The following is a 14,826-nucleotide window of genomic DNA, read 5'->3' as shown; positions in this document are numbered from 1 at the left end:
CGATTGTATCCACGTTCAGGTTATTAAAGCAGTGGACGAAGGATATCGACTGCCGCCCCCCATGGATTGCCCAGCTGCCCTGTATCAGCTGATGCTGGATTGTTGGCAAAAGGACAGGAACAACAGGCCCAAGTTTGAACAGATTGTCAGCATCCTCGACAAGTTGATTCGGAATCCCAGCAGTCTGAAGATCATCGCCAACGCTGTAGCAAGGTGAAGCAAAACTATTCCTTTTTCAGTCTAAATTAGGGCAGAAATGTATTTTCTGTGGTACATGCTAAATATGGAGGCAATTATTACAATTTATTGAGGCAGTAAGTGCCTGCTGAGCTCCCATTCTGAAATTTGTTGTCATTAAGTTTCAGAAGCCAAGTTCAGCACCACTATGTTCCTACACCATGTATTTAGCATGTACAACAGGGGGCGGCACAGTGGTGTCGCAGTAGAGTTGCTGCCTTACAACGCCAGAGACCCAGGTTCGATGTTGGTTATGGGTGCTTGTTTGCACAGAGTTTGTACGTTCTCCCCGTGACCTGCGTGGGTTTTCTCTGAGATTTTCGGTTTCTTCCCACACTCCAAAGACGTACAGGTTTGTAAGTTAATTGGCTTGGTGTAATTGTACAATTGGCCAGAATGTGTGCAGGGCAGTGTTAATGTGCGGGGATCGCTGGTCGGTGCGGACTCAGTGAGCCGAAAGGCCTATCGCATCTGTCTGTATCTTTAACCGAAACTAAACTAAAACAGAGGCGATTTTCCTCTCTTCAATATGCAAGGTTTATGTTTTCCTGGGATCATGAGTGGTGCAGATGCCCACTGCAATTAAGCATTTGAATAGGTGAAAAATGCTCATCATGCACAGTCACCTGCGATATAAGGTTTGCCAGAGGGAAATGGATTTGGGAAATTATGCACTTTCATACACCATTGCAATTTGGAAGGATACAGGTCAAACATGTGTAAGTAGGACTAACTTAGATAGGCAACCAACAGCATGGACAAGTTGGGTCATGAAGCACCTGTTTCTGTGCTATATGACTATGATTCTATGACTTATTCATTCTGAAAGAGACTTGGAACAATAATAGGAGATGAGAGGCATCATAATTCTCTTTACATAAAACATTTGTCTTTTATTCCCATTTACACCTTAAAATTAGGAATGTTCTTTGTTGCTCTTACATTTCGCCCAATTGTAATGGTGCATTTAATTTTAACACGAAATACAGTTCTTTGTTCAAATAACTTCATTATAAAAAAATATTAAGCTTCAAATCCCAAATTGCATATTGGGCCTGCTCCACTATTATTTTTCTGTAATATGTGTAATTTGAATAAAGTGATTTAAGGATTATAGAGTATACATAAATGAAGCTGGTTTTAAGTGGAATCCCAGGGGTTGTGGAATCAGACTGTTGGTATGGTAATGCATCAGTTATGCAGTGTAATAGTATGCAACTTAGTGCCAGAGGCACAAATTTGATCAAACATGATCATTCATTTCAATGTAGCTCATTTTGTAAAATAAACCACTAACAACAGGTTAATTAATGCTGCTCCATCCATGTGTGTGGCATTGTAAATTGTGTTTGAAATCAGGGCCCCCTGAAGCACACAAAGTTAATTACTTTATTTATACTATGGATTTAGTGAGGATATGCACACCTTCCTTAAAGCACGGTAATAAATTAAAAATTAAAGACACTGGCTTGTTCAATCTCCCATCATGATTACCTCCTCTAGATTGAAATCCCAAACCACCTTCACTCAGTCCATCTATCTGATCTCACGGTTACTTCAAGTCTACTTGACCTTCCGGTTGCCAAACACTTTAATTCCCCTACCCATTCCCACACTAATCTTTCTGTCCTAGGCCTCCTCAATTGTCAAATGCAAATTGGAGGAACACCACCTCATATTTCTCTTGGGCAGCTTACAACCCAGCGGTATGATTATTGATTTCTCTGATTTTGTAACCCTTGCATCCCCTCTCTCTCCGTCTCACCCCCATCCTCGTCATTGTACATGTTTCAATGACGTCCTGGTGGGTTTCATTGTCTGTAACTCCTTTTCACCTGGCCCACAGCCAGCAAATCATCGTGAGTTTTTGGCATCTCTTTCATTCATTTGGTCTCCATCTCTCCATATCTCTCGTTTCCCTTTCCTCTGACTCTCAGTCTGAAGAAGGGTCTTGACCCAAACATCACCTATTCCTTTTCTCCAGAGACACTGTCTGACACGCTGAGTTACTCCAGCATTTTGTGTCCAGCTTTGGAATAATTAATCGTGTCAGACAAGTCCCACCCATCCTTAAATGGCTCATCAAAATAGGACACCTTGTTAATCAGACACAACCTTTTCTTTCACAACCACTTTAGAATGAGGGGAGCATTGCATGTTATGATAAAATTTATTATTCAACGCCAATGGGGAAAAAAAAAAATTTAAGGATGTTATTTAAATAAATTACTTTAAGTGTCTGAAAATTATTTAATTTTTCTGGCAATCTCTGCATTTTCTCCACTTTGTGTCCTGCTCATTTTTGATTGCCACACCTTTGATAGTCTGACCCTGGATTTTTCTATCCTCTGCTGGTGTCTTTGAACGTGAATAGGCGATGTTCTGTTGGATAGGACATGTGCTTTTCAGTCCAGTGCAGAGTGGCCGCAATTTATAGTGGCCAATTAACGTACCAACCTTTAGAATATGGCAGGAAATATGAGCTCCTGGAGGAAACCCACATGTTCACAGGGGGTTGATGCAAACTCACTCAGAAAGCTCTGGAGGTCAGGATCAGACCTGGGTCAATGGAGCTGCTGCAGAATAGTTTAACTAGCTGTGCCACTGTGCCTCCATAAAGGTGGCAAAGGGTTGATATTTAAACCAAAGACCATTTTCATTATACCGTTGCATTTTTAACATCTAGATTTATTCAGGTAGCTACTGACAGTCAAGTTTAGTTTATTGTCACGTATACCGAGGTAGCGAACAGCTTTTGGTGCGTGCTAACCAGTCTGCGGAAAGACAATACATGATTACAATTGAGCCATTCACAGCGTGCTGATACATGATAAAGGGAAAACTGTAAATAACGTTTAGTGCAAGATGTGTTAATTTATCTTGGTTCCGGAATCCATTTAATCCCCAACTTTCAGAACTTTAGCACTGGTGATTTATTAGAGGCATTAATGGCTCAGTAGGAAACAGCAGGATGGCAACGCGGTTAGTAAGTGCAGCAGAGAGAAAAACATACCCAATTTGTCTGTTCCTGTCTAAATCAATAGGATGCATGACCCAGTCAATGAATTGCATGGTCCAGGGCCACAGAAAGTAATCTGGGTCAATGCTGGTCATGATACTGTTCCGGAATATACCACCATTCGCTAATGCTCGCATGGAGACATCATGGAGGTTCACAGCTGGATTCAAATTCCATTGGACCATTAAATTGTCCAGATGTCTTCCCTCAAGAAGGGGGGAAAAATACACCTTTCTAAACACCAGGGGTGTTGGGGGAGCATTTTCTCCAAGTGCGGTTTTCTCCAAGTGCTGGCGATCTTCGATTTTATTTGCAAGTTTATTCAAACACCACATTAATCAATAGTTTAATTCTCAGTGGTTGCATATTTTGAAAGTGTATTGATATTCAATTCAACACACCCATTTTCAAAAGCTATATTTTTTAAGCCGAATTCTTAATTTTATTTGTATTTCCCATTTCTGGCATTTTCCTTCTTTCAACATTGAAAGATTGAAATGGCAAACAACAATTTTTATCATAGAAATTCCTGACAGATTCGTCCCCTTTTAGACTTAGATCCCCCTCTCTCCACCTCTCTCCCCCCACTCTCTCTCCCTATCCCCCCCCCATCTCTACCTACCCCCCCCCCCCCCCCCCTCTGCCTGTCCTGCTCACTCCAGCATTTTGTGTCTATCTTTGGTTTAAACCAGCATCTCTCACCCTATCCACCTCTCTCTCCTCTCTTTCTCTCCCTCTCTCCCTCTCTCCCCCTCTCTCCCCTCTCTCCCCCCCTCCCCCACTCTTTCCCTATTCCCCCCTCTCTCTCCCTATCCCCCCCCCTCCCCTCTCTGTCTGTCCCGCTGAGTTACGCCAGCATTTTGTGTCTATCTTTGGTTTAAACCAAAATCTCTCTCCTTATCCCCCTCTCTCTCCCTCCCCTCCCTCTCTCCTCTCTCTCTCCCCCCTCTCACCCCCCACAACCCCCCCCCCCCTCCTCCCCCCTCCCCCCTCCCTCCCCTCTCAACCCCCTCTATATTTTATGGTTTATATAGGTATTAATACAAGGACTATTCTAGTGGGAAGAAGCATTTACTATGTGCAGAATCCTAATAGAATGGCTAATTGTAACCCAACAAAACGTAAATATATCCGAACCAGATCAGGGTAATAACAATTTCATTTTTGTGAAACTTCAAATAAAATATTCTACACCCTGCAAATAGCAAAGTAAGCTGGATATCCCTTTGTAGGAAGTATATTTCTTTAAGAAGAAACCAAGTCTGAATCAAACCAGGATTTTCCCTTAATATTGATGTTATTGTTTCATATCGCTAAGAGTTCAGTTAGATCTTTAACTTTCCTGCTAAAAACTATTTCTTCCCAGTGCAAACGCATGAGAGTTCAGTGTCTAAACGTTCAGTTAGATCTCTATCTCTGCTGCTTACAATCATTTTGCCCAAGTGCAAACGCCTGAAATTGTAATGATACGCCAGGAACATGTTTATCCAGCTCTTTTAAGGTAGAAAACTGTCTCAAGGTTCTTCACAGGAATGTAGTCAAACAAGGTTTGATGATGATCAATACAGAAGAGCTAAAAGTCAAGCAACGGGATCATTTTAAATTGGGAAATATTCTAAAGGAGGTAAAGGAAAGATTTAGGCAATACATTTCAGTGATCAGGACAGAGCCAGTTGAAGGCACAGCCACTGCTGTTGAAGTAATTTAAAATCAAGTGATGCTAAAATAGGAAAAACGAAGGTTATTTTAGACTTTACTTTTACTTTAGAGATACAGTGCGGAAACAGGCCCTTCAGCCCACCAAGTCCGCGCCGACCAGTGATCCCCGTACACCAACACTACCCTACGAAGGATAATTATTTTTTTTTTTACTGTAGCCAATTCACCTACAAACCTGTATGTCTTTGGAGTGTGGGAGGAAACCGGAGCACCCGGAGAAAACCCATGCGATCATACGGAGAACGTACAGACTCCATACACACAGCACCCGCAGTCACGATTGTAAAAGTCTCATCGGTGATTGTAACCTTTTCATGACCCTTATGGTCACCCTGTCGTTATAATCCCCTCGTTCCACTATGCTCCAAGCAGGGGCAGCTCAGTGGCTCAATGGTAGAGTTTTTGTCCTACAGGTTTGAAGGTTAAGTGGCTTCGGTAAAATTGTAAATTGTCCCTAGTGTGTAGGATTGTGTTAGTGTACGGGGTGATTGCTGGTCGGCGTGGACTCCGTGGGCCGAAGGGCCTATTTCTGTGCTGTATGTCTAGTAAAGTAAAGACATTTTCCTACCAAGTAGGGGCAGAAGAACAACTCCAGGACTGTTTGGAGTCTGTAGACTGGGCAATGTTCAAGGACTCGGCAACGGACTTGAACGAATATGCCACAGTCGTTACAGACTTCATAAAGAAATGTGTGGAGGACTGCATCCCTACAAAAACCTTCCGAGTGTTTCCCAATCAGAAACCTTGGATGAACTTTGAGATCCGCACTCTCCTGAAGTCCAGACACAGGGCATTCACCTCCGATGATACAGTGGCCTACATGAAGACCAGATACGACCTTGGTAAGGCCATCAGAAAGGCCAAAAGGGACTTCTGCTCCAAACTGGAGGACGAGACAGATGTTCGGCAGCTGTGGCAGGGTCTGAATGCAATCACCTCCTACAAGGCAAAACCAGGAGGCAGCTCGAATGCCGGTGTAACATCACTCCCTGACGAGCTCAATGCGTTTTACGCACGCTTTGACAGGGAGAATACTGATGTGCCTTCCCGATCCCCCATTCGCTGCGATGGCATTTCAGTCTCAGTCACAGAGGCCGATGTCAGGAAATCCTTCAGAGGGGTGAACCCCCGAAAAGCACCTGGTCCTGATGGTATACCCGGCCGTGTTCTAAAAACCTGTGCGGACCAACTGGCGGGAGTTTTTACGGACATTTTCAATCTCTCACTTCTGAGGTCTGAGGTCCCCACCTGCTTTAAAAGGGCATCAATTATACCGGTGCCCAAGAAGAGTAAGGTGACATGCCTCAATGACTATCGACCAGTGGCACTAACGCCGGTGGTGATGAAGTGCTTTGAGAGGTTGATCATGGAGCAAATCAACTCCTACATCGACAAAAACCTGGACCCACTGCAGTTCGCGTACCGCCACAACAGATCAACGGTGGATGCGATCTCGCTGGCCCTCCACTCCGCACTGGACCACTTGGACAACAAAAACTCATATGTCAGGCTGTTATTCATTGATTACAGCTCGGCATTTAACACAATCATCCCCTCCAAACTGGTTACCAAACTCGCAGAACTGGGTCTCTGCGCATCCCTCTGCAACTGGATCCTCGACTTCCTCGTCCACAGACCACAGTCTGTTCGTATTGGTGGAAATGTGTCAGCCTCAATAACAATCAGCACGGGAGCACCTCAAGGCTGCGTGCTCAGCCCCCTGCTGTACTCACTCTATACCCATGACTGCGTAGCGAACCACAGTGCGAACTCCATCATCAAGTTCGCTGACGACACCACTATTGTGGGGCGTATCACTGATGGGGATGAGTCAGAGTACAGAAGAGAGATCGAGCAACTGTCCATATGGTGCCAGCGCAATAACCTGGCCCTCAACACCAGCAAAACCAAGGAACTGATTGTGGACTTTGGAAGGAGTAGGAGGGGGACCCACAGCCCCATTTATATCAACGGGTCGATGGTTGAAAGGGTCAAGAGCTTCAAATTCCTGGGCGTGCACATCTCTGAAGATCTTTCCTGGTCCGAGAACACTAATGCAATCATCAAAAAAGCACATCAGCGCCTCTACTTCCTGAGAAGATTACGGAGAGTCGGATTGTCAAGGAAGACTCTCTCTAACTTCTACAGGTGCACAGTCGAGAGCATGCTGACCGGTTGCATCGTGGCTTGGTTCGGCAATTTGAGCGCCCTGGAAAGGAAAAGACTACAAAAAGTAGTAAACACTGCCCAGTCCATCATCGGCTCTGACCTTCCTTCCATCGAGGGGATCTATCGCAGTCGCTGCCTCAAAAAGGCTGGCAGTATCATGAAAGACCCACACCATCCTGGCCACACACTCATCTCCCTGCTACCTTCAGGTAGAAGGTACAGGAGCCTGAAGACTGCAACAACCAGGTTCAGGAATAGTTACTTCCCCTCAGCCATCAGGCTATTAAACCTGGCTCGGACAAAACTCTGATTATTACCAACCACTTTCTGTTATTTGCACTATCAGTTTATTTATTCATGTGTGTATATATTTATATCATGGTATATGGACACATTTATCTGTTTGTAGTAAATGCCTACTATTTTCTGTGTGCTTAAGCAAAGCAAGAATTTCATTGTCCTATACAGGGACACATGACAATAAACTAACTTGAACTTGAACTTGAAAGTAGTCCAGAAGTTCAATACTGTTAAGATCATGTTGCTTTTGAGAGTGAATGATACTGTTCACTCTCAGGAAAAAAAACCTATTTAGAATAATACTGAGGAGTCAGTATTAAATTAATTAAATAGTTTGACACACTTCTCCTGCAATCAGAGATACAATGCAAGGAAATCTTACGTAGACTGACCTAAACTGGGATCGAAGTGATCGCAGTGTGACATGTATTCACCATGTTATCAACATTTAGTGGGCAGAATACTCCAAAGGAACATTACAAAAATAGTGTATAAAATCATGAGAGGAATAGATTGGGTAGATGCACAGAATCGCGTGCCAAGAGTAGGTGAATCAAGGACATAGGCTTAAGGTGCATGGGAAAACATTTAATAGGAATCTGAGGGATAACATTTTCACCCAAAGGGTGGTGGGTGTATGGAACAAGCTGCCAGAGGTGGTAGTTGAGGCTGGGACTTCCCAACTATTAAGAAACAGCTGGACAGGTACATGCATAGGACAGGTTTGGAGGTATATGGACCAAACGCAGGCAGGTGGGACTGGTATAGCTGGGACATGTTGGCTGGTGTGGGCAAATTGGGATGAAGGGCCTGTTTCCACACTGAATTACTCTATGACACCTTATCAGATGAATAACGAGGAAAGCAGAGAAGAAACAAACCTGACAGTAGAGGTAGTACCAGAAAACCTTCACCAGCCAACTTTTACAGAGAGGCTCCCGCTAATCAACATTTGGTGCAGGTTCAATGTCCATATGGATTGTCCAACCACAAGGCATCTTGTGTTCAATTTTGGGCACCATATTAGAGGAAAGATGTTGTCAAGCTAGAAAGGGTGCAGAGAAGATTTACAAGGATTTGGGGCCAGGACTCGAGGGTCTGAGCTGTAGGGAGAGGTTGAGCAGACTAGGACTTTATTCCTTGTAGTGCAGGAGGATGAGGGGTGGTAGTAGGCTCCCCTCGGTCATGACTGACCATGGGTGATGCATCTTGGTCAGATGCAAGCCTGGGCGATGACATATGGAGGACAGGCTGTTGCCCATGCAGCATGTCCCCCCTCTCCATGTCGCTGATCGATCCAAAGGAACAGCAGGGCCGTTACAGTTTGGCACCACCGCCATCGCAGGAGCTGCCAGAGCGAGGTTGTAGACAACGATGAACTGCCTTAGGGGCTGCGACTCCGGATTTTCTTGAGGTTTACTCCTGGAGCCTTTTCCATGACTGGATATGGCCACAAGGCAGTGGAGGTTTTAAATCAGAGTTTTCCCACTACTAAATGGACTGCGTTCCCAGGCTGACGAGCCCCATCTGCCCGAGACTTGTGGGGGGTGTGCGTCTACCTTCCCGTGCAGGTCTATGGCACCTGCCCATTGCCCAGAATTTGATCCTATACAAAATCATGAGAGGAATAGATCAGGTAGACACACAGAGTCTCTTGCCCAGAGTAGGGGAGTTGAGAACCAGAGTACATTCAGTAGGTTGAAGGTGAGGAGGGGAAAGATATAATAAGAAACTGAAGGGCAACTTTTTCACAGTGGTAGGTGTATGGAACGAGCTGCCAGAGAAGGTAGTTAAGGCATGCAATATCACAACATTTAAGAAACATTTAGACAGGTACATGGAGGAGAGGGATGTGGGCCAAATGCAGGTAGATGGGACTAGTGTAGTTGGGACATGTTGTCCAGTTTAGGCAAATTGGAGTGAAGGGCCTGTTTCCACACTGTGAGACTCCAGGACACTCTATGCCACAAGGCATCTATGACCACCTGAAAACCTTGTCCAACCTCATAAATACACCTGCACTGCTCTCAGTCATAATCTTGGTCACCTTTGTTCTCTCCACCTTACCTTGAAATCATTACGGTGGATTTAGCCAGATTAAATATACCGCTGATCACTGCAGCATTATAGAAATGAAAAATAACTCAGTGGCAGAGAACATTTGAGTTGTGGTCAAGGCATCTTTTGCTTTGTACCCTGAAGGGGCATTTGGCTGCGTCGCCAAGCTACTAAAAGTACAGGCATGCACGGAGTTCTCACGCCCTTACAGATAACTCCCTGACAATTTCCCTTTACACTAACAAAACTGCATTCTCTGTGCACCGTAGAAACCTGTGAATGCTCTCATCTTCCAAGATTGTAGCACACACTCATTCCTTCTCAGCATGCTTCCCTAGATGAAAGAGTGCTGGTTGCATTCTGATGTGATCCTCTAAGAGCCACTTCCTGAAGTCTAAGGTGTGGGGAAAGCTGCTGCCATCACAGGAAATTCAACTCCTAACATCCACCATACCTGCTCAAGCATTTTAGATTTGGCCTTGGGACAAATAAAGCTTGCGTCACATGCATGGCTGAAAGCTTCAACAGCAGAATGAGTTGAGTGAAGGGCAAGGATGATGTTACAGAGGTGGAAATAGATGGTCCAAAGCTCAAATATACCACCAAGGTAGGAAGGAACTGCAGATGCTGGTTTACACCGAAGATAGACACAAAACACCGGAGTAACTCACCGGGACAAGCGTTTCAGGTCAAAACCGTTTTTCAGACTGAGAGTTAGTGAGGAGGAAAACTCTCCTTTCCTTCCTCATCGACGATGGCTCTTATTTGTTCTGAACATTTCCATACCTCTAGTTTCCCACCCCCACTGATTCTCAGACTGGGACTCTCAGTCTGAAGAAGGGTCTCAACCTGAAACATCACCCATTCCTTCTATCCAGAGATGCTGCCTGTCCTATCAAGATTGTAAATGATCTCAAACAGTCGACACAATGGATAAGGGATGGATTCTGTGGCCAAGCCAATCAACAATGGCATTATCTTTCCCAGTGTTTGGATAAAGGGAATTTGTGCACCTTCATTACTGGATGACAGACAACCAGTGACTGCTGAGAGATTAGGTGGTGATGAAGTAATCCATGGTGTCATTGCTGGGATGGTGCCAAACGTATTGGCAAATTATGTATTTATTTCTAATACATTATAAAATGGTTGCAGCAGGGCGTTTAAGCTCTTACCACTAATTCACTCAGTTAAATCAAATGAAAACCATGGTTAGACATTGTAAGTTTCTGAGCAGCTGTGCATGTGATCTGGCCATAGTAAAATGGTCAAAGCCTTTATGAATGATTTTATTCTTTTACTTATATGTTGTCCCTAAACGTTTAGTTTGAAGATACATTGCGGAAACCGGCCCTTCGGTCCACTGAGTCCGCGCCGACCAGCAATCCCCGCACACTAACATTAACCTAAACACACGAGGGACAATTTACAATTTTACCAAAGCCAATTAACCTACAAACCTGTACCACTTTGGAGTGTGGGAGGAAACCGGAGCACCTGGACAAAATCCACGGTGTCACGAGTAGAACATACAAGCTCTGTACAGACAGCGCCCGTAGTCATGATCGATCCCAGGTCTCTGGCACTGAAAAGGCAGTAACACAACCACTGCGCCACTGTGCCGCCCTCTTTAATTTCTATGGCAATTTATTTTTGTGTCTCTAAAGACAGGTTCTGTATCATAATATGACCAGAAAACAGGTAGAAAAAACTATTAAAAGGCAATATGAAGAGAGCCTTGCAAGTGACCCGAAATGTAAGACAATTGTATTTTATAATAACAGGATAAAGCTGATGGTCAGGAACAATATGGCCTCCTTATTGATAGATAATGTTAATATGGTAAAAAGCAAACGCAATGCTAGCATTTATTTTGAGAGGGTTTATATACTAAAAACAGGGATGTAATGTTGGGGCTCCACAAGGCGCTGGTCAGGCCGCATTTGGACTAGTGTGGGAGATTTTGGGCAGCATATCTGAGGAAGGATGTGCTGGATCTGGAGAGGGTCCAGAGGAGGTTTACAAGAATTATCCCAGGAATGAGTAGGTTGACATATGATGAGTGTTTGGCGGCACTGGGCCTGTACTCGCTGGAGTTTAGAAGAACGAGGGGGGACCTCATTGAATCGTACACAATAGTGAAAGGCTTGGATAGAGTGCATGTGGAGAGGATGTTTCCACTTGTGGGAGCGTCTAGGACAAGGTCAGAGCCTCAGAATTAAAGGATGTTCTTTTAGGAAGGAGATGAGATGAAATGTCTTTAGTCAGAGGGTGATGAATCTGTGGAATTCTTTGCCACATAAGGCTGTGGAGGCCAAGTCAGTGGGTATTTTTAAAGCAGAGATAGATAGATTCTTGGTTAGTACGGGTATGAAAGGTTATGGGGTTAGGAGGCCAACTGTTCCGTATTAGCCGGGACATCTCGTATATTGGGCTGAATTGGTTTGTCCCATACAGGACCACCCTTGTCCCGTATTTGACTGCTACTACTCGGGTCGAGGGGACTGTCGGGTTGGAGCGCCGCGTCCGGCCTTGCCTCACCATCCCGACGTAGTGCAGCCCATGGACTGCAGCAAAAGTGCCTCGCCCATGGCCCCGCCCATCGGCAGCTCGGCCAGCTGTCCGACCTTCGGACCTTCGCTTACCGCCGACACCATGGCCTTCTCATGGCCGATCATTGGCGCCCGGGCCAAAATTCCTCAGCTGGCCCGCCGGCTGGGCTTTGTGTGCAGTCCAGCACCCGGGCGAACTCATCATTCAACCAGCCACGGCCGAGTCGGTCAACGAATTGCCGTTGGGAATTTGTCCCTGACCTTTATAGCTAGGGTAGACATTCGGAACTAGAGAGATAAGAGGGATTTGCTTTAAGATCGGTGGGAGAAAGTCTAAAGAGATGTGCGGGTCGAAGTTTTTTTTACACAGTGATAGTTTCTTGAACATGCTACTACTCGGAGGTGTTGGTGGAAGCAGATACGATAGAGGTGCCATAGAGGCCTTTAAATGGGCAGATGAATATGCAGGAAATGGAGGGATATGGATAATATGCAAGCAGAAGAAAATAGCTTAATTCGGCAACATGTTCGACACAGACATCATAGGCTGACTGTTCCTGTGCTGCATGTTTTAATATGCTGTAACTACAAATTTCCGAGTTCAGGAAATTCAGGAAATGTGCCATTAATTGTGCATGTCATTCAACCATTCCAGAAAGGTGATTGAGGGATAAGTAGTCTAACAGATGGATACAAGGCACTGCAGATGCTGGTCTACAAAAAAATGACATAAAGTGCTTGAGTAACTCAACGGGTCTGGAGAACATGGATAGGTGATGTTTCAGGTTAGGCATTCTTCAAACTGATTGTGAGGTGGGGAGGGGAAAGAAAGCTGGAAGAGAGGAGGGACAGGTCAAAGGTCTGAAGACAGGTCTCGACCCGAAACGTCACCTATTCCTTTCCTCCAGCGATGCTGCCTGTCCTGCTGAGTCACTCCAGCATTTTGTGTCTATTTTCGGGGCAGGACAAAGTCTGACAGGTAATAGGTGGATACAGGTGAGGGGTGATACTCTGGTGGACAAAGACCAGAGATGAAAAGACAGAAGGTGTAGGACAAAATAATTGAAGAGTTATGAGTTGTGAAGGAAGAGGAAGGAATGTAGGTGGCAGGGGATCTATAGGATGCATTGCTCATTGAATATCATCAAGGGTCAAGAGTCCAGAGTATTTAATTTTCATATGTACTGACAACAAAACAATAACATTCTTACTTGAAGCAGCATAGCAGGCGTGCAAAATCACAGATAATATATAATAAATCCAAATTCAGTAAATTAAAATGACAGAGTACTAGAGCAAAACAAAAAATCCCCAAAGTCCTTAGTGCAACTGAGGATCCATGGACGTTCATAGTTGATATTAGTGTGTAGTGTTCAAGAGCTTGATGGTTGTTGGGAAGAAGCTATTCGTGAACCTGGTGGTCATTGTTTCTCAGATGGTGGGAGTGAAATGAGAGCATGGCCAGTGTGATGTGGGTCTTTGCCAATATTGACTGTCTTTTTAAGGCCCCCCAGGGCATACTCTCATCTCAATTCTACCATCATGAAGAAGGTACGGGAAGTCTGAAAACAGTTACCTGGGTTCAAGAAAAGCTTCTTCCCAATGATCATCAGGTTCTTGAACACTAATCACAACCCTATCTTAGCATCCATGACCTACTATGGACTTTATTCTGGTTGCCCAATGTGCTTCGGTTTTGGTCTGGTTACTGAGTATTACTGATTATTAATTGATCGTATTATTGATTATTGTACATTTGTTTGTGTTTTAGTGCATTAATGGGCCTGTTAAGCTGCAGCAAGTTAGAATGTCATTGTTCCCTTGTCTGACACTTAAACACTTTTGACACTTGAGAGCAAATGTCTCATGGCTAATGTGCAGGACGGAACTGCAGATGCTGGTTTAAACCGAAGATGGACACAAAATTCTGGAATAACTCAGCGGGTCTGGAGAAAAGGAATAGATGACTTTTTGGGTCGAGACCCTTCTTCAGACTAAGAGTCAGAAAGGGAAACGAGAGATATAGACGGTGATATGGAGAGATGGTGACCAAATGAATGAAAGATAGCTTTGTATCTATCTCATAGCTAATGGTTATTTTGTAGAATCATTTATCAATCAAAAAGGTGTAATCAATTTTAGACACAAAAAGCTGGAGTAACTCAGCAGGTCAAATAGCATAGAAACATAGAAAATAGGTGCAGGAGTAGGCCATTCGGTCCTTTGAGCCAACACCACCATTCAATATGATCATGGCTGATCATCCAAAATCAGTACCCCGTTCCTGCTTTTTCCCCATATCCCCTGATTCCATTAGCCCTAAGAGATAAATCTAACTGTCTCTTGAAAACTCGCTCTTGAGCACCTCTGGGGAAAAGGAATAGGTGACGTTTCAGGTCAAGACCCTTCTTCAGACTGAGAGCCAGGAGAAATGGAACAAGAGACATAGACGATGATGTAGAGAGATATAGAACAAATGAATGAAAGATATGCAAAAAAGTAATAACGATAAACAACATTGTCAGCTGTGGGCTGGGTGAAAACGAATTACAGGTAATGAGACTCAACAAGTCCACTTTGCAATTAATATAACGGCTTAGGTGGGGGAGGGTTGGAGAGAGAGGGGATGCAAGGGTTACCTGGTTAGAGAAATCAATATTCATTCTCTCCAGAGATGCTGCCTGTCCCACTGAGTTACTCCACCTTTTGTAATCTACCCAAATCAATTGATTTGTTATCACAGCCATCTCTAATAATAGGAAATAATAGGAA

At 44.3% G+C, this 14,826-nt stretch overlaps 1 protein-coding gene across 2 annotated transcripts in view; it reads left to right on the top strand.

Annotated features, from left to right (window-relative positions):
* Positions 1–14,826, top strand: part of epha3 (EPH receptor A3) — a 224,311-nt gene that overhangs the window by 191,591 nt on the left and 17,894 nt on the right. For both annotated transcript variants that reach the window (XM_033032598.1, XM_033032597.1), the window contains exon 15: positions 20–213. In XM_033032598.1, coding sequence (XP_032888489.1) covers positions 20–213 — 194 coding nt within the window. The remainder of the gene's footprint in view (positions 1–19; positions 214–14,826) is intronic.

The sequence above is a fragment of the Amblyraja radiata genome, chromosome 14, assembly GCF_010909765.2.
Source record: "Amblyraja radiata isolate CabotCenter1 chromosome 14, sAmbRad1.1.pri, whole genome shotgun sequence".
NCBI classification, from domain to species: Eukaryota; Metazoa; Chordata; class Chondrichthyes; order Rajiformes; family Rajidae; genus Amblyraja; species Amblyraja radiata.
Note: the sequence above shows the minus strand (reverse complement) of the source record. Positions and strands in the feature narration are given on the sequence as shown.